Here is a 21,147-nt window from a genome sequence, read left to right as displayed (position 1 = left end):
GTGTAGCTTGAGTGTGTGTGTGTAGCGTGTGTGTGTGTGTAGCGTGTGTGTGCTATAACAAACCCTGGGATATTGTGCTCACCATGCAAGCGAAGAAGATTTTAGAACTACCTGACGAGCACTTGGATATTGTATCTCATTCCATATAGAAGGTAAAATCTGACCACTTCAAAACTGAGCACCTGGAGGATACAGAACATAGAACAATAGGAATTACTATAGGTTATCTTGTTTTTGGAAAGGACCTCAGACATACAATCGGAAAGCTTTAGATAAATAATTGGGTTTATCCCACAAGTTAGGAAGACCGTAAGTTCCACTGTGAACCATCTTCCATCCTAAACCTGTTGGAAATACATTGAGAAATGCGGTTTCACCTTGTTTATTTGGCAAGTATGTGAACACCTAATACGTGGATGGTGATGTTACAGCTGTATTATGAACAATGTGTGAATGTCTGTAAACTGAGTTGCCTACTGATTCTTGAAGTGGAGTTTTGTTTAACATGCACACCAAATTTTTTACCTAATAATCTATTTCAAATTTAATTTTTATTGTATGTAAATTTGACCTCCACATCAAATTTGATCTCCACATCCAGGCAGCATAACTACATGATGCACAGATGAAATACAGTGAGGTGCAGCATATGTGGCAAGAGGAAAGAGCTCCGGGGTGAACTTTACCCCCCCCGCCCTCAGAAAATAAAACAGGTGGCCTGCCTGCCACCTTCCCGCCCACCCTCGGCATGTCTCCCATAATGCAGTGGGTGGGTAAGGCGTCAGGCAGACTGCCCGCCTTTGGGCCGATTGAGGCCCTTGAGTGGCCAACTAATGGCCACTTAAGGGCCTCATTCTGCCTCCGCAACTATAATACATGTGGCAGGGGAAGGCAAAGGCAGAAGCAAAACGGGTATTCCGGCAGCTTTCGCTGCATGTGCTGCAGGTGGGCATGAAGGCGGGTGGATAACCTCCTTCTTTGGGTCTGGGGGGTTCCCCCTGTGCCTATCAGAGGCACAACTTCCCTACAAGATCGTACCCCCCTTTAATCCTTCCTCCCCCTGGCCTCTACAACATGGTCCTCACACCCCCCCTTCCCCCCACTCTCATTGCTGGGGTCTGTCAGGAGGCTTATTCAAAATCCTGGACTTACCTGAAGTCCAGCATCAATGGCATTTCCCCGGGGACTGCTTGTAGTCCCAGAAGTGGCCATTACTCGATCCTGGCTCTGCTGGGACTACAAAGCTGCCAGTCAATCAGATTGGCTGGCAGCTCTCTAGGGCATGACTTCCTCCCAGGTGGGGGCAGAAATGCCCCTCCTAATCAATTAAGCCTGCCCCCCCCACCCCCAAACATAATATCACTGCAGGTAGCTGGGTCTCGGTCGGCACAGTGCAAGCAGACGTTTCAATCAGGGTGGGGTGGTGAGGGGGGAGCAAGTAATCTGCCACTGCCCCTACAAAATCCACCCCACTGTATCACACAAGTGCTGAAGTTATAGGCTAACCATAGATGTCTTGTCAGCTGAAGCAAAGTTTATTTATCACTGCTTTCCATTGTAGATGATGTTTTGTCTGTGGTATATAATAAGGAAGCTAGTATTGCATTTATTTGAATTATTTAGATTGCTGCAATTCAGCTCTGAATTACTTTAAATAACGGGAAGAGGAACATAGCAGATTCCTAGTACCGCACTGCTGCTGTTTTCTCTAGTTATTCAATGTTCGGGTGAATTTCCAAACTTTGAGGGTTGTTGGAGGTTGACAGAAAACCACTGATTTTTCTCTCACCAGGGAGTTATGTTACATAGTTAAAAGGCAACCTAGTTATGAGATCCTGTGTCTAGTTCTTGAAGAGTTTGTTGAAGAGTTGGAAAGATGACATGAAAAAAGGTTTGAATCTCTGTTGCATTTCATATTTTGCATCGCAATAAGTGTGGAATTATAAAGGTTTATTTTCAGAAGTGTTTGCAGATAGCGGTAATTCAACAAAATCCGCCCCCCCCCACCCCATCCTCCATATTCCCTGCTGCTGCTATTTAGATGCCCTTTTAATCATTAGTTTTGAACCTCCATCCCATAACATAGAATCAAAAACTAGTTCAGTCATATACTACCTGTTCAGTGCACAGTTTTAATAAATTAGTTCCATTATCAAATGATATATCGCACACATTAAACCAGTAAGGGTGGGGGCAGGGGGATATTCTCTTCAATCCACAATCTGTTGATGGTGTGGCACTAGACCTGGTCCTCCCTGTGGCATGTGATGCATTTGGGAGCAAAATCAATTTACACAATGCTGTGCTTTAAATGGGTAGGATATTGAACTATTGTTAATGTACTGTTAACATGCTTCCCCTTTGGATAGGTTTTTTCTCTCTAATCAAGAATGCAAGAGTTCTCTGGAACCTTGCATCATGCCAAAAAAAATGTGCAACAGATGGGGTTTGGAAATGTTCTCATTCTTTATAACAGTTTGAGTTCACTGCGCTCGCCAGCCTGTGATTTTCACCCCGCCACCCCTTCACTGTTTGTTTTAATGGACGTCAAGCCAGTCTGCTGGCAAAGACAGGAAACCCAGGTCAGCTGGGCTTTTCCTGATGATCAGCAGGATCGTTGTACATGTGTCAGATAATTCGTGGCCACTTGTGAAAAGATGACTTTAATCGTACTCAGGGAAGTCTCGTGTAATTTCAATGATGACATTTCTTTTTTAATATATGAAATTGAGTTTGCCATTACCCTCTCAATTCCTTCATTTCCAAAATGGCAATAGGATTGAGACCCCTTATTTTCACCCTGCCAGAGTCTTGCCACCCTCCGTGTTCTTCTGCTCTGTTGGGTAAGACTCTGAGAAATGAATGGCAGCTGTCAATATTGTTGCACAGTTAATGGACGGAAGGTGAAACTACATCAGTTCAAGGGATCCACCCCATGAATTCTACTCAACTGAAACAGGCAGGTTTTTTAGCAAAGCACACTTCTGAAAGCTAACCCTGCGCCCTCCTGCTACGAAGGTAGGTGGAGGTCCTATGATTTTGTTACCCAAACAAAAGAAAACTCTCTAATGGGATTTCAGTGTTTGGGATATTCTAGATGCTCAGTGCTTTTAGACTTAATCCATATGTCTTGCTTTTTGTGAAGATGTCAAATTTCTTTATGAACCGTTTATCTGGGTTGAAATTGTTTTCAGCTAATATATAGGTATCTGTATTACGTTTGCTTTAGTTTACATTTTGAGCTTCTGTCATTCTATGGCATAAAGGTAATTTATAAGATCAAAACCTGGCCTTTTTTTTTCAAAAAAATTTATGAATTACACCTTTCTTCATTTTGTTTCCAGAAAAATTATTGCAATGTCCAATTATTGTGCCGCTCTTTTATTCTTTACTTGTTTTAAAACAAGTCAAAATAACATTGTCTATTTCCAGGTATTACTAGGTTGAAGCAGGAATTTGATGCTTTAAGGCAACACCTCCGAGATCAGCTTCCCTTGGAAATGACTGCAGTGATCGGTGCTCAGAGTCCATTTTACATGAAATTGCACCTAGTGCACAAAGGATTATTTCCTATGCATGAAATGATATTTGGAGAACAAGCATTAGCTGGTTAGGCATTCTCAGCAAGCGTTGTAATTTTGTTTGAAAATTGGATCAAGCCTCCAAATTAATGGAGTAAGGAAGCTCTTTGCAAAAGGTACTTTTAAGATGCACATGACAGACTGAACATGCAGGCACCTTACTGGGTCTGCATTATCCCCCGCCCCGTACCATGACCTCGGGGAGTTGGTGGAGGCCGGGGGGGTGTGACTGCAATCTCTTGCAAGAATTCTGCTGATCAAACTTGCAAAAATGTTAAGTGCTCTGGAAAATGAAAGAAGTCTTTCATTTTTGTGTAATTCTACAATGTCTGTGGTCTTTCACACAAGGCAGTCACATCAACACCAATCTTTAGCTGCTGGAACACCGAATTCTCATTCAAGAAATGCGTAGATTGTTTCAGGGTTTTTTTTGTGTAGTTTTTGTTTTGCCACCATAGTAACTTTCAAGTAGTAATTTTTAAAATTTTAATATATAGGGCATTTTCATGTACATTAGCAACCAGCACGAATTTGGACGACTTCTTCCAACAGAAAATTACAATGCCTCACACGTGCACGGTGATCTGTGGGAAATCTTTGACAACCCGTTGGTGAGTATTTGTACATTGTGAGTAAGGTTCGGAATCTGATGTGTTCATTTTAAAGCCTAATTTTAAATGATGTTTGCAAATATCCATAATTAAATTCTCTTCAGGCAACCAATTATGTTCTGTTGTTAAGTTTTCATTAATACAGTAATTTGAGAAAATTTATTAATCACAATGCACTATTTAAAATGTACAACCTATAACATGAGTGTATTGCATAGTTGATGAGCTGCACTTACGAATTTGTAACAAGGCGGTGACTAAGTTTTGACACCTTCAGAAATATTCACATGGCACTGAGAACAATACTCAAATGATTTAAACCTGAAGATACATTATTGCCTTGCAACACCCTATTTAACCCATAACTCTAACACAAGACTGTTTGGCATAAATAATGCCTAGGTTATTTTGATATTAAGTGCCGGTTATGGTTCCTGTAAATCTTGCTGCAACTGCACAGCCTTCCAGCATAGTCTACCGGCAGTCCTCCTGAAAAAATCAGGATCGTTATGAGATTTTAGATTTCTTCGTGTCTTGTACTTTCCTACCATAGGAAGGATCAACGATATGGATGTTTTGTCATTTGCTGTAACTCTCCGTGCTGTTCATCCACTGTGTAATGTGCGACAGACCAAGCAATAGTTGGATGTATTTATTTTGTGTTTTGGCACACTAAGATCTAGAGCGCACACTTCATTTATGTTGGGGAAAGTCATAAATATCATACTGAAAAACCTTGTACGTTGCAAGGATATATAAGATAGAAACATTAAGCATTTAAAGATCGAGGTTTAGTTATATTTCACACTTTCTGCTACGTTTTTACCAGTTATGGGGCTGACTAAAATGCGTTTCCTTCACTGTAATCTGGTGATATTTATGATGCAATATGAGACTTGTTTTATGGTTCACTGGGTATTTTGTTGATTGTTGTGCATTTTACTTAAGTAAATGCTGCAATCTTGCCAGACAGCAATGAATGGAACGAGTAAGGAGGTGACATGTATTATTTTAGCAGGCAGGCCTTCAGAGCTGGGAAGATATAAAATTTACTGCAAGGATCATCATCCACTAGATGAAAGCTAATGGGTAATATGGTGTTCGCAATTACATTTTAATGAAATAGAGTCTGGTCATTTTCATTGTTAAAAAGAGAAAATAGTTTTAACATACTCATTACCCAAGGGAGACAGACTTAAGGCAGTTGACAAAAGAGCCAGAGCGAGATGAGGATTTCTTTTATGTAGCACGTTATTATCATCTAGAAGGCGCTGCCTGAGAGGCAAACAGATTCGGTGCTAACCTTCAAAAGAAAATTGGATAAATACGTAATAGGGAGAAAATTGCAGGGCTGTGGAAAAGGAACAAGGGAGCAGGACTAATTGGGTAGCTTATTCTGAGCCAGCATAGCCATGATGGGCAGAACACCAGCCTCCTGTGCTCTCTGAATACAAAACTACCAACAGACGATTAAAAGGTATTTCTGAGGGGGGGGGGTGGGTATTGAAAAATGGGGCCTTTGCCCTGATTTTTAAATTTTAAATGTATAGTTCAATATTAGACGCAATATCTACATATTCACTCTAATCAATAGCATTATACATATCATGTTAGCATTTTGTTATGCTTGTTTGGTGCTAATTACAAGAATATTAAACATGTAAGAAGAATAAGAGACAATATCTGAGCTTTAAATCAAGGTTTTCTTTTAATGTAAATGAAAGAAAGGAAAGACTTGCATTTTGTAAGCTGCTTTTCATGGCCACATGTGAACCTTTATCAACCTGACAGAAACCAAGTCCATAAGCAATTAAAATGCCCTGAGTTTAATTTAAATTTATTTTATGGAAAATTGTTCCTAAGATCAAATGCAAGTTCATGACTTAATCCTTGTTTCAGACAAATGTCTATAAAACAAAATTCACTGTGGAAATAAAACTTCATATTTGCGATAGGTAATTGCTGCAAATCATTGTTGCACGGGAATGATGATGTAATAATTTTAATTTTAAAAGTACAAATTGGCAAAATATGATTTTAGTAGCTGCTAGGTGGGGTTTAATCTCTTTCTAAACTCAATAATGGTTACAGGTAAGCCCTCGCATCCCATGAAATGTGGCCGTCATAGTGGTGATCAGCTTTCCCACTTATTAAAAATTAAACTTGTTCAAAAGTGCCCATCCTGTCACCATGAAATTTTTGCTTCAGTTTTAATACACAGTGCTACTTTCAGCACTATAAATGTAAGTTGATGTTTTTGCATGACTTAATGCATTTCCCAAAGGATTTTCATGGATGTTGGGGGCACGCCTCTAATCATTATTGAGTTAGCTGAGTTTGGTGATGCGGCAACTGCAGAAGGCTCCCACACAAGCAGTTGCAGCGCCAGCTACGTCAAGGCTAGTGATGTCCTAGGCCAGCTACCTGCACCAAAGATGATACAGATCTAAGAAAAACGTAGAGTAGGAAGCAACGGGCCTGCTTGGGTTAAAAAGAGAGATGTCAAGTTCCACGGAAGCAAGATGGAGCCCAATAGACCATGGCTGGCGACGGCCAGAGAGCAGGATACCACATGGTGGTACTAGAGTGCAGGCGAGGATTTGGGGCAGTGGCAGACAGGATGGCTCCCAGAGCTGCAGGCAGCGACAGGTGGAGGCAGAGTGACTGGCACACAGCTACCCAGAGCCAGAGAGAGTGGCTGGCCAATGTCGGTGGGTGACCTCCTCAGCTTGCACAGGTGCAAACCTGAACTGGCACTGGCTGATGGGCATACACCAGCAAGCGGTGGCAGAAATTGTGCCTGCTTACCAGACGCAATATGAGCCGAGCTCTAATGCACACATTAGCGCACACATGCACAAAGACACCTGGCCAATCAGCATCAGGAATTACAGTGCATTGAGTTTTAAGAGGGATTAAACCCCATGCAGTAACTGCTAAAATCATGCTTTGTTAATATGAATTTTTAAATTAATCATTACATGTCAACATTCCTATGTAGTAGTGTTTTTCAGCATCTAATAAGCTGTTGCAGACATGAAGAAATTTTATTTTCACGATGAATTTTGTTTAATAGGCATTTATCTGAAACAAGGATCAAATCAGCAACTTCCATTTCATTTTAGGGATAATTTTCTTTCCTTATTTCTCCCTTAATTATTTGTACAGGTTGTAGTTTTCAACAGTCCCTTTTTTAGTACAGACAGTTTTGGCTTGATGTGCTGCCTTTAATCAGCATTTGTGGAGTGGAGCACAAAGAACAAAATGTCCTTAATAACAAGAGGGTGGGAGAACCAGATGTGAAGCTGTAATATTACAATTTGTGGGGCTCCGTTGCCAATTAATTTGCTGTCCTATGGGGTCTTGCGGAAAGAGGGAGGAAATGGGGATAAATTGTGAAGTTAAAAAGTAATTCAATTTAAAATACTTGCCTTTCATACTACCCATCATCTTTCATGTGCATGCATGTTTCGACACAGCATTTAAATCCTTTGGGAAATGAGTTTTTCATGCAAAAACATCAGCTTGCATTTGTATAGCTGGAAGTGGTACTGCATATTAAAACTGAAACAAAAAAAATTGCATGGTGACACTGTGGGCACTTTTGAATCCTACCCGCCCATCAGAAACTAGGCTTGTAAGCAATTAAAATGCCCCTGCCCCTGGAGTTGCCAATAGTAACCTGCTTTCCTGAGCAGGTACCCATCCAAAGCCAATGAGATCCTTCTTCACACGTGCATGTTGTATCCTGATGACATCCTTGAAACCGCTCTGTAAATTTGGTACAGGCAGGTGCTCTGTGTTCCCTCCCAGAGTATCTCTGGACAAAAGAGAATCAACCCCAGAAGAGACTGATAGAAAATGTGCTTTTCATCCCCTTTTCAGGGAGCTAAGAAGAGCAGAAACCCTCCTTCGAGCCTCACAAAGAAAGCTTAGGCCACCCCACTTCCTCCCTCCCCTGCCCCTCACTGCGTTTTTCAGAACACGAGAACCTGATCCCGCCAGCTATCGTGTGTTGGGAGGCGGTGATGAATCGCAGGCAGACAGCTGCATCCTGGCCTTTCTGGGAGATGGACCAGTGACGTGTTAATGAGGGCCAGGGCTTAACCTATCCACAGGCCAGATTTCTGCAGCAGCGCTGGGTTTGCGACTTACCTCACCATCCACCCGCTGTCAAAATGGCAGAATGAGTACCAAGTAAAAGTTCACCCCACAGCTGCAGCCACCAGGAAAGAGAAGGTTAAAATAAATCTCTTGTTTGCTCTTTGTTCGGCACCCATCCCCACAAGTTATTTTGGCATGGCCTATTTCTCCTCCACTCCAAACTATGGATTTGCTTCGAATGGCTACATCCACTTCCCCACATGCCCTTGTCTCCACAACTCTTGGGCCTGAATCTTTCCCATGTCGGGTGGGTTCGGCGGGAGCGGTCGCAGAGCCAACAGCCGCCCGCCATTGGCTCCACACCACCATTGGCTCCGCACCGCCATTTTACACAGGCGGACCAATTAAGGCCCAGCCAGCGTAACACACGAGTGGTAGTGCTGAGCGCCACCTGTGCGGGCGGTGGGGGGGGTGGGGGGGTTGGTGAGGACGGAGAGTCTGGTCCAGTGCGCACGAAAGAGCGCTTCAATCTCCCTGAGGCACGGAGCTCTCTCAGGGAAATTGAAGCGCTTTTGAAAAAAAATAATTAAATGCGATAAAAATTTAATGGAACATGTCCCCTCGTGCGACTGTGTCACATGAGATGGGACACGTTTTTATTTTTCAATAAAAGTTTTAATTCTATTTGTAAAAGCTTTAGGAATCCTCATTCCACTCGTGGATGAGGTTTCCTAAAAAGCGTAAAGGCCGCGTGGCCTTTCTGCCTGCCCGCCAGCCGTTAGGTTGAACGGACAGTGTAAATTTGAAATTAACTAGTTCCTTAATGGCCTTTAATAGGCTTTTTAATTATTGGCAGGCACGCAGCCAACTCCAGTGTGCAACTGCCGAACGAAACATCGAGAGCGCAACGGCGTCGGGACACACGCCCGATGCCTTCACGCGTCATTTTACATCCTGGCATGTCGGGCCCTCCCCCCACACGCCGATATTAAAATCCTGGCCTTGGTTACACTTCTGATTTGTACTGTTATTATAAATGGTGCATCATTCTCCCGTGTGCTTTCCCCTGAGGTTTTGCTGAGAGATGGAGCGGTGAGCTCAACCTAAGTGTTACGCTCTGGACAAATGTCTGATACAGACCGAGCACTAACCTCCAGGATGAGAAAGCTGGAGAGAGAGCCTACTCTAACTCTGCCATCTCAGCGGCCTGAATTGGCTTAGGTCTTTTGCCTTATTCCTGACTATCACAATTTGTTTTGCAGGATTGGAAGGAAAAATACATTCATCCAAACTATTCCAAGATATTCACAGGGCAGGTGGTTGAAGAGGTATGTAATAGTTTGCTGAGAGTAATCAAAGCAATGTCCCTTCAAACATTTGCTGTTCCTTGCAGATCCCCTTATGGTAATCATTGAAAACTGTTTGAACTTTTCCATTTGCCTAGCCAGCAGCTTGTTTATACATATAATATATATTCACAAGACCTTTCCACAGTGCATAATATATTCCAGACACAGAACCACCAAGTATATCTCCAGTAGCACACTATAAAAGTTTTCTATTGGACCATCTAGTCCTCACAAAATATATACCTCTTATCTAAGCACTCTTGTCAATCGCTTTTTGCATCTCTCATTCATTGTGATGTACAGCTAAGATCCTGTGGCTGGGATTTTACACTTCGGTGTTTCTAGCACATACCTGGTTTGTATATTGAAAAATTGCCCGCACACAGCCTAATACAATGCACTTTGTGTGCACAGTTTCATTATCTGTGCTTCCAATGTGTAGCAGGAAAACTGCAGCAGAAGACCCCACTCCATGTGTCCATTGTTTTTCAGTAGAGCCCTGCCACATATCTGAAGTTCCTTTACATTAACCGATAAATACCTGGTAAAGGAAAATGTGCATAGGGGAGGAAATAAAGCCTGTATAAAAGTCATGTACTGTACATCTGTCGTACAATGCCATAGATCTTTAAGTCGCAAAACATTGCCCTTTTTATTATCCTGTCACATCATACATCACACAGTCGCCACTCTGCTTAGGACCTCAGCTAGAAATAAACTATTTTAAAATAATCTTCAGATATTATAGTAATATAAAAATGACACCTAACCAGCAATAAGCTTAGACAATAATTCGCTTTTGCAGGTATGATTGTAAACCGTTACTGCTGCACTGAATCATGATGTCATTTTGATCTGTGTGGTTCCATGAAGGTTAATTTGTTTCTCCGTCCAATGAGGAATACAACCTGTACACAAAAATAGGTGGGAAGGCATGTTGTAATGAGGACATAAGGAATCTGCAAGGGGGTGTAGATAGATTAAGTGAGTGGGCAAAAACTTGGCAGATGGAGTTTAATGTAGGAAAGTGTGAGGTCATGCACTTTAGTAGGAAGAATCAAAAGGCAGACGACTATTTAATGGAGAGAGACTCCATAAAAGTGCAGCACAGAGGGATATGGGTGTTCTTGTGCATGAAACACAAAGTTAGCATGCAGGTGCAGCAAGTCATTAAGAAGGCAAATGGAATTTTGGCGTATATTACTAGGGGGTTGAAGTTTAAAAATAGGAATGTACAGGGTGTTGGTGAGGCTGCACCTGGAGTACTGTGTACAGTTTTGGTCCCCGTATTTAAGGAATGATATACTGGCATTGGAGGCAGTTCAAAAGAGATTCACTAGGCTGATTCCTGGGATGAAGGTGTTGACTTATCAAGAACGGCTAAAACAGGTTAAGCCTTTATTCATCAGAGTTTAGAAGGATGAGGGGTGATCTTGTTGAAACGTACAAAGTCCTGAGGGGGCTTGACAGGGTAGATGTTGAGAAGATGTTTCCACTAGTGGGGGAATCTTGAACTAGGAGACATAGTTACAGAATAAGGGGACATTCACTTAAAACTGAGATGCGAAGGAATTTCTTCTCTGAGGGTAGTGAATGTCTAGAATTCTCTACCCCAAAGAGTTGTGGAGGCTAGATCACTGAACGTATTTAACGAGAAGGTAGACTGTTGAAAAATCGGGGAGTTGAGGGCTACGAGGAACTGGCATAAAAGAGTAGTTGAGGCCTGAGGCAGATTAGTCATGATCTTATTGAATGACAGGGTGGGCTTGAGGGGCCAAATGACCTACTCCTGCTCCTATTTCTTATGTAACCACTCCAGCTATTTAATGCGGAACTTTGTTTCTCTTTTTGTACTTGGCAGCCCTGCCCAGATGTCTTCTGGTTCCCCATATTTTCAGAGACAACATGTGATGAACTTGTGGAGGAAGTGGAGCACTACGGCATTTGGTCTGGTGGAAAGAATGAGGTGAAACCTTGGATTAGCATGAATTAGTTCCATTAGACTACGCTGTCTTCCTCTCTCAGCCATTTTGTTTACATATCTTAAAAAAGAGGCTATCAGAGTAAGCAGGTTTTTGCTTCTAGTCTCAAGTTTCTTTATTATTTAATCTCCTTGTTACTCCTCCCCACACCTTTATGTCTTTGCTCACTTAACAGTACAGTCACTAGTTCGTATGAGCAAAGCTCTCTGCCACCCTATCTCTCTCTCTCTCCACCTTAAAGCCTACCTCTTTAACTGTGCTTTTGTTTATTTGCCCCAATATCTCCTTATGTAGCTTGGTGTCAAATTTTGTTCACTCTTCGCTCCTGTGAAGTGCTGTGGGATGTCTTAGTACATTAAGTGCAACATGATAGTCAAAAAGAAAGGGCAAGATTTTAGAAATTGTAGATTAGTACACTCCCAAAAACTGAGGATTTATTTTTTTATCTGAATTTAGTCAGTAATGAGGAGATCATGGCATATTTGTTTCTGTGTCTCTGTCTTTCTTTTAACTTTTCTGAAGCTGAAGGATCTCAGCCCACTAACTCAACCGTTCTGTTTAAGGATAAGCGGCTGGTTGGTGGATATGAAAATGTTCCTACTGACGACATTCATATGACCCAGGTTGGACTGGAACAGGTGTGGCTGCAATTCATTCGGGAGTACATTGCACCAGTGGCACTAAAGCTTTTCTCTGGTTATCACACCAAGGTATGAAAGCCTTCCTTCACAAATGTTTAATGTTGAAAAAGGAAGTGTAAAATGTACCTTGTGCCAAGACTTAGCTTTTGCTTATCAGTTGAATGAAGCAAAACAAAAATGTCACCACCTCACTCGACCTGCTGTGTTGCAGTGGAATGAAGTCGATTAAACTAAAACTTTCTCTTTCTTGAATGTTACTCATGTTCTAGAGTGTAATTTCTTAACAACTTACTACCATTCAGTCAGTGGTATTCCAAGTTTTAATTTACATTTGATGGCTGTGGCATAATAGGCCACTTGTTAAGTCACATTTGGCTGGTAAGGTGTTGTCATCCAGGTGTTACATCACATCTGGCAGGTATTACCGCTCATTCACAAATTCCAACTTGGCTTAACATGCTGGAACAGTGGAATCTAGAAGAATTGATCACAACCAAAATCTGATTTTCAAAACCACAGAAATGTAATTGTTTAATTAGTGGCATTTTATGTACAAATCTTTACTGGCTGATCCCATTGCTCAAAGCCCATTCCCTCTGTTACAACTTTGTTAATCTGCAGAAATTACTATCAGTGGATCCTGATGATCATGTAATGACTGTCCCACTTATCACCAGCTGCTCAGCTTGTCCTCCCCACTGTATTCCCCAGGTTCCCCTTCCCATCAGGCTGCTATGAATGATTACTTTTCTGATATCGATACTTTTCATTTACACATTCTAACTCCTGCCACTCTTATGTGGAGCACTCCATAGGCTCACTGGCTGTTAAACAGGTGAGTAGTACATCCATGGGGAGAGGTTAAGCCCGTTAGTCAGCTGCTCAGTTATTTACTGTGCAGGTGAGCACTGAAGAGTGTTACTCGGTACCCAGGGTACTGATCAATCGGTTATAGTAATTGTTTGGGCTATTGACTGCGTCGGTTATTATAACTACGAAGTGTAAATGTTTGATATCAAAGGCGTGGACCCAGCTAGTCTCTATAATGCTGCAAATTCTGGATTGCTCTCGTTTAGGTGTATAATAATAAGGTCATATATTGCACTTTTGATCCAAACATGAGTTAGTCCAGCAAACAATAAGTTCCCTGATTGAAAACAGCAAGTACAACAGTGGCATCTATTGCCATTGTGCACTTAGAAGAGGTAAAGAACAAAGGGAGGTGCAAACATCCAAAGGGACAGCAAGCAAGGGAAGATATTATGCTGGGGCAATGCCAATCAGTGTTTAGGTGTACACTGTCCTGAACCAACATTCTTTCATGGGATGTGGACGTCGCTGGCAAGGCCAGCATTTGTTGCCCATTACTAATTGCCCTTGAACTGCTAGGCCATTTCAGAGGGCAGTTAAGAGTCAGCCACGTAGCTGGAGTCACATATAGGCCGGACCGGATCAATACAGCAGATTTCCTTCCCTGAAGGATGTTAGTGAATGATGGTTTCATGGTCACCATTACTGAGACTACCTTTCTATTCCAGATTTACTAATTGAATTTAAATTCCACCAGCTTTGAACTCATGTCCCCAGAGAACTAGCCTGGGCCTCTGGATTACTAGCCCAGTGACATTACCACTATGCCACCGCCTCTGTTACTTTTCCTGGAATGCTGTAACAACTTGCATCATGGAGTGACAGGAAAAAGTCAGCAACTGTGATGTCCCTATGAGCTCTTAATTTAAATCATACCAGTGGGCAGTTACTGATGACAGGCATTCCTGAACAGGAAGAAGAAGGGAAAGAAAGTTACAGGACCAATAGCTGCAATTGCTCTCAGGCTACAAGAGGAAAATGAAACACAGAAGCGAGAAATACCACCAACAAAATTTTTTCAAGAGTTTGTTTGGAAGTATTTTACTGATGTGATTGGCTGTGCCAATCTTGGTTACCTGCAACTAATCATTCTTTATTACTGGAACTGACTGAAATGTTTCCACATGTTTGTTAATATGGTGCCCAACAAACATTTTGCTGAGTAAAGATTGTCAATAGACTTGTAAATTTGACTCATAGGAGACAGGCTGGCAACGACCTAACAATGACGTAGAGGGCTGGACTTGGTAGTTGATGTTATTATAATGTCTGGACCAATGCATGTTTTTAATTACAGATTCTGTTAAAATAGTGCTCATCAGGAAATCTAGGCCACATTTTTAATTTTAGTTTAGCTTACAAACTTTGGGGTTTTGATAGTCTTTTGAAACATGTTTTCATATTTTCAGCAAGCTGGCGGTTTAAAAAAAAATCAGTTTTATTTGGGCACAACTCACAGCAGAAAGGCAATTAATGAGTGCAACAACATTGCAATGTCACAAAAATGATTAAGCAACTCAATAGTTTTCAGTGTTGTTGATTTATTTTTCTTCCAGGGTTTTGCCATGCTGAACTTCATTGTAAAGTATACGCCAGAGAGACAGGCTTCTTTAAAACCTCATCATGATTCCTCTACATTCACTATAAACATCGCCTTAAATAATAAAGGAATAGATTATCAGGTGGGTTAGATGTGTTCTTTGTATTATTTTATTCTGTCAGCTGGTGTCTTCTCACTTGAATCTTCAGTAAAGGTCTTAGTTTTAAATACATTTAGGATTGCACTTCCATTTTGCCTACCTTCTGGTTAGGAAAAATCAGAGTGGGGATTGAATTAAACTTTTTAGCTGACCCTTTAACATACTGTTTCTCCTTGAAAGAGATCTGGAAATGATGTTCGTGCAGTGTTTCCTAGCGTAGGCTTTCCTCTTCCTCTCTTGCCTCTTCCATGCCCCCCAGCAGATCTGGGGTGGATAGTTGAGGAAAAGTACTCCACAGCATGTGCCACCATATCCCTGCCACAGTGTCCCCCCACAACCACCCTCCCACCCACCATCCTCATTTCCCAGGGACCAGACTCTTCCAGACAGTGTACACCTGTCATTACATGAACTTTATAGAAATAGGGGCAGTAGAGCATCTTTCATATTTCCCAGCATTTGTATTGTGTGAATGATGGGCACAAGGGCCAAACACTCCTACATTCAACAGTAGGGAGAGAAAGTAATTTATTTGCAACCAGGAGCCCTACGTGCTCCTAGAGCCAAAACCTACAATATCAAAACTGCCCTCGATGAAGTGAGATTCCCCAATAGAGGCCAGAAATCCTTCCTTCAATATGCTAATGACACCAAAGATAGAAGATTGGCTAGGGACAAGGGCACATGGAAGGCAAAAAAACTAGACACTATTTCCAACCCCACCACCCAATCACCTGGGTTGTGTGAGGCAGAAAGCCTAGATCGCCATGTTAAGTCATTGTGGAGCAGTAACCAGTGTAGCAAGCAAAATGTTGAGCCATCTTGCTAAATCAGTAGAACATAAGTTCTCCTACAGTGCTCTGATCAGGTTGTAATTTGAATAGTACTTTCAGTTTTGGCACAGCAAAACATTCAAACTTGAGAAATGGCACAGAGTCTCAACCGGGGCATAGATATACATACAAACATACGAATTAGGAGCAGGTGTAGGCCACTTGGTCCCTCGAGCCTGGACCGCCGTTCAATAAGAGCATGGCTGATCTGAATGTAGCCTCAACCCCGATAACCTTTCACCCCCTTGTTAATCACGAATCTATCTAGCTCTGCCTTAAAAGTATTCAAAGACTCTCTTCCTCAAAAGGTGATGAAAGCAGAGTTCCAAAGACTCACGACCCTGAGAGAAAAAATTTCTCCTCCTCTGTCTTAAATGAGCGACCCCTTATTTTTCAACAGTGACCCCTAGTTCTGGATTCTCCCGTAGGAGGAAATCTCCTCTCCACATCCACCCTGTCATTTAAACTGATGAAAGGCACGTTTAAGACTAATGGCTGGAGTACCTCTAAATGCAAAGAATGGTTAATATCTTGAATCGTCTTTATGGCAAAACAGTCAAATCAAAAGCTCTGGATCCTTTTTTACGAGGACAGTAGATGATGCAACGAGGGTGACCTGTAACTTTCCATGGAAAAATGAGCTAGATCAGCCAGATAGCTTCTCTCCTCTATACTTATTGGTGATTATCATTATGGATTTGAATAACCCGCTGTTTTTTGCTTCTTGGGTGCTTTTTTTTTAGAAGTAATTCCTACAGCTGTTTAAGAAGCTGTCTAAAGGTATGTTTATATCTACAGGTCACTTCGGAGCCTCCAAGTGCTAACTCGAAGGGTATTCTTGTATTACAAATGTATAGCCAACTGCAGATGTCTTAGTCTCCCTGTGTTATACTCTGTAGTGTAAAACAACTCAATAGGTACCCCAAGCATTGCTTTCTTTGTCTTCATTTTAAGGGTGGAGCTTAATATGCTTACAGGGTCCGGCCTTGATTTTCCAGTCATGTTATTTTAAATCTGGCATTAACCTTTTAAAAAGTCTTTGCTCTCCTAATGGAGAATGCAAAAGCAGAAAGATGACATAAATATCATTATCCTGAAGTATAATTCTAAACCCAAAAGTTGCTTTAAAAAAAAGGACCCTATTGTACCAAAAATAGCCTTAAGGTGGTTCAAGGCTTTCGTCAGGTGTGTGATGGACTCTGAGTAAAGGTTGAGGTAGGTAACAAAGCTGTGCTTGAAGATGAGGATTTTGATGGTGGAAAGACATTTGGCTAAAATTGAGGTGTCAGTTCCTGATTGTGGTTGTTGGGATTAGCATTTACCACTTGGGATGGACTTTCCAGTCCAGTGGTTGAAGAAGGAACAGTCCAAAAAGAGAGAGAGGAGGCAAGAAGAGAGAGGGAAGAAAATGACAGCCAATACTTTGCAATCCAACTATTGTCAGACTAATAATCTAGAGTTTGCATAGTGCCATAGGTAGCATAAATATAGAAGGCCTGGCTTTAAGTCAAAACACAATGCATTGACAAAATAAGCATAATTATGGTGTCTGGTCATAACCCAAATGTCTTCATTTAGTCAAATTTCATTGTAAATTTTGTTAGTGCATGGTTAGAAAGATTCATCATCTTATGTGTTGTTTGTTCCACACACTCTCCACAGCCCCAGTTGATAGCTTACATTGAAATCCATGAGCTGAACCCACTAATAAAATGTCCTTCATTATTGTAAAATCTGGTTGGTCATTTGGACTTGCCTCGTTTCACATAACTATTTGAGATAGGTTTTAGCTCCATTTTATCAATCTCCATTCCTATAGTAGACCTGCCACTTTCAGGTGGCACCTGACCCTACCTGGTTTTCTAGGACTTTTTGTATAATTTTGCTTTCTATGATATTGTTTAATTTTATTATAAAGTTTCAGGTCTACTTTAGATATTCTTTTGGGTGCATCCTCCATTCAGGTGTGTCTGTACAGCCTAATTATACAGTAGTATAACCAAGGGCTGTAACAATGGGACCCCTCCCCCCTCCAATGTGATGTGAACTGGATATAGTGTCTTTCAGGTTTGTGCTTCTCTCCAACCTTTTCAAAGGTAGAATGAATAACTTGGTGAGAGGAGCCAAGATACAAATTGTGAAGCTGCTATATTTTGCAGAGAGTAATTGAACATAAAGAGCAACAGTCAAAGTAAATTTCACTAGTCGGTGTCTCTTCTCTCCTCAAAAATAGGGAGAGAAAAACGAGACCACCTTACCTGACTCATTTGTCATTAGCATGCTTTTCTTACTAAGGCAACTTCTAACTGCAAAACTTGCTCCTTTAGCTTCCGGCTACTAGGCCTAAGACCATTTTTCACAGTATCTTTGTTCAAAACTCAATTGCCCTGAACACGGTTATTTCCCTTGGTGCTGACCTGCAGGGAGTGAGAGGGATGGTGTCCTTTGGTACCTTCTCACGGAGGGTCTTCATCTGTGTCCCTTTCAATCAAACCCATTTCCAACTTCCAGGAATAAGACACAAAGTGCTGGAAACACTCAGCAGGTCTGTATCGAGCAGAACCCTTCTCAGCTCTGAAGAAGTGTCACGTTCAACTTGAAATGTTAACTCTGTCTATCCCTCTCCGCAGGTGCTGCCAGACCTGTTGAGTTTTTCCAGCACTTTCAGTTTTTTTATTTCAGATTTCCAACACCCAAAGCATTTTGCTTTTATTCACCCTCCTCCGGGAGGATGTTCTTTAGTACCTTAATGTGCCCGGCCTTCCTGATTGATATGCCCTTTACAGAATACTAAAAATTGGAAAGTTTAAATGTGGTGGGAATTGGGTAATTTTTAACCTGCCTGGTGACAAACTCTCTGGGTGGGATTTTCTCCGCCCGCCCGCCGCCACGATCTTCCGGTCCCACCTCAAGTCAATGGGCTTCTGGCTGGGGCCCCGCCTGCAACGGGGCCGGAAAATCCCGGCCTCTGATTCAGATGGAGCGCCCATTTTGCATCTCACCTGGTTACAAAAGGAAAGTACAAAGGAAACGTTAGGTTAAAATTACCCCCATTCTGTTTTGGTGTCCACTTGACAGCATAAAATGTCACTGAAGTAACAGAAGTAAAGATATCATGTAACAAAATTAGCAATGAATAGCTAAATTGTTAATTACTGGATCATTTTAACAAGCTGCTGCATTTGGAAGCAGATGGTAAAGGAGCCACGTTCCCTTTGTACAAAGCTCTTATAGATCACCAGTGACAGCAGTTAGAATTTCCTGATTATCAACATTATCCATGTATCTTCAATGATATTATAGATTCATCATCCCTGCAGAATGTAGAGCTCCAAGATAGTTGACATTATCTGCTAATGGTTATAAAGTGTAAACCAACCATTAAAGCCTCCAGAACCTGTTCAGATCAACATCAACCCTGATGCTGCCAACAACAGCTAACTTGCAGTTCTTATTCCAATATGAGTTATCTTTGCTTGTTTAGGGACAAAGTTGATCTTCCAAAAAAGTTTATTTCAGCATTAAATATTTTATTTCTAAGGCAGGTAGGTATAAAGATAGATTTCATGCCTTATGTCCACCATACAAATGGTCACGTTTTGCGACGGATGTAAAACCGTGACGGAGAAAGACAGGAACATAGTGCCTGATTCTTCTGGTAGTCTTTTTTTTCAATACTGAGCAGTGAAATAAATTTTAACTTCTCAAAACTGGAGAAAAATAAACCCTTTTCTCATTCCAGGGTGGAGGCTGCAAATTCCATCGATATAACTGTGCAGTCGAGTCCCCCAGGAAAGGGTGGAGTTTCATACATCCAGGAAGACTAACTCACCTTCACGAAGGGCTTCCGACTACAAACGGAACACGATACATTGCAGTGTCTTTTGTTGACCCATAGAACTCCAATGTTCTTGCACCACAGTGAACACACAAAACATGATCAGAGGCTTATCTTTTGAAACTTCCGACCTCCAATTCAAGATATAATGGAGTAGGAATTTGTCTTTGGCGGTAATGCAAAGGGACGATATCGGATCAGCCACTCATTAAACACTGTGCCTGATATTTAATTCCATTGAGCTATGGATATCGGGCGCGGTGTGTGTAACAAGCAGCTGATCCGATATTGCCCATTTTGTGCTGTCGCCTGAGATGAGTTTCTACCTTCAATGTTTTTTTAAATAAATGCCTGAATTTCCTTGCGGTGATTGAGAAATTAAGAGTTTTTTTTTTAAAAGTCGCATTTCTATTAAACTTGAATGATTATTTGCATTAAAGGCAAGTATCAGTGAGAAGGCATACTTGGCAGAAATGTTCCATCATGTTGGTTAAGAAGCTGCCTCTTGCTGTTGAATAATCACCAGTTGAAAGGCTCCTGAAGCCCTGTGACCTTTTCTATTAGTATCATATGTTACGCAAACAGAGGACATGTCTGCTGAAAACTACGCCGTTAACCTGCCTATAGACTAGGTAGGAGTATTTTATACCATTTACACGATAGACAATTGTTAATAAGCAGCTTTGCTTAAAGGACAAAAACAACAAGAAAAGGTTGCTCACAAGGTTGACATGTAAAACAGATCAACTACATGCAATTCAGCAGCAGCAGATAGGCTTCACACCACCACGATCAGAGGAAGATGCTAATTTAAATCAAATATCAACCTGCATAGGATACCTTAAGCAGAGAAGGCTTGAATGTGCCGATATAGAAGAGATGAGTGCCTTATACTTAAACTACGCTCCCCAATCATTCTAGTTCCTTTAACTGACCTTCTCATCGGACAACCCCCCCTTTTTTTTTTAAGAATAGAATTTGCATAGCAGGTTCGATATTACCAAACTAGAAAGTTGTTTTTAAAGGATGGTCCAGTGCTACGTGTATTGTACTAAAAGCTTTTCCTAAGTCTGAACATTTTTTTTTTACCTGTACACACAAATCAAATTGTACTGTTTGAAGAATTAAATCTCTGGGCAGTAAATATTTTGTCAGTGTTAAACCAGTTATAAATATTCAGAACAAATCTGCTCAGTGGAGCTACAAAAAACACAACTGTGGCCACAGTACAGTGTACTGTGCACAACCTGCCTATGGAGGGCAAAGTTAACTTATTCTGCCAAGTGTTTTTAATTTTAAATAAAAATGTGTTGAAAAATTAGATGCGTCTGTGTTGGTTGATGAATTGAAAGTTTTCAAGCATAAGGTGATTGTGCATCTGTTTTTGCCAAATACAACGAAAGCTATATAAGCTACAGAAAACTAGTGACTAGCCAAGAATAGGTTGAAGATTTCACATGTTATCAGTATCGTATGTTTATTTCAGGAGCCTATAGCGTCGTGGACGGAAACTGACCGTTGGTGCCTTAATCTGTCTGGTTGAATTAGTTAAATAGAGGTTGAATTGGAAACTTGGTGGATTTGCAAACTGTCCGTTAATTTCAGCGATGGGGTTTCAGTCTAGCCCCGATCGAAGTG

The 21,147-nt window shown here is 41.3% G+C and overlaps 1 protein-coding gene across 2 annotated transcripts in view; it reads left to right on the top strand.

Annotated features, from left to right (window-relative positions):
- Nucleotides 1–20,830, top strand: part of plod2 (procollagen-lysine, 2-oxoglutarate 5-dioxygenase 2) — a 146,994-nt gene extending 126,164 nt beyond the window's left edge. For both annotated transcript variants that reach the window (XM_078564230.1, XM_078564229.1), the window contains 6 exons: nt 4,079–4,192; nt 9,559–9,624; nt 11,507–11,611; nt 12,191–12,337; nt 14,695–14,820; nt 19,414–20,830. In XM_078564230.1, the coding sequence (XP_078420356.1) occupies nt 4,079–4,192; nt 9,559–9,624; nt 11,507–11,611; nt 12,191–12,337; nt 14,695–14,820; nt 19,414–19,569 (714 nt within the window). In that variant the 3' untranslated portion in view covers nt 19,570–20,830. The remainder of the gene's footprint in view (nt 1–4,078; nt 4,193–9,558; nt 9,625–11,506; nt 11,612–12,190; nt 12,338–14,694; nt 14,821–19,413) is intronic.
- The last annotated feature ends 317 nt before the right edge of the window (nt 20,831–21,147 follow it).

Source organism: Cetorhinus maximus, chromosome 19, assembly GCF_964194155.1.
Source record: "Cetorhinus maximus chromosome 19, sCetMax3.hap1.1, whole genome shotgun sequence".
Lineage (NCBI taxonomy): Eukaryota > Metazoa > Chordata > Chondrichthyes > Lamniformes > Cetorhinidae > Cetorhinus > Cetorhinus maximus.
Note: the sequence above shows the minus strand (reverse complement) of the source record. Positions and strands in the feature narration are given on the sequence as shown.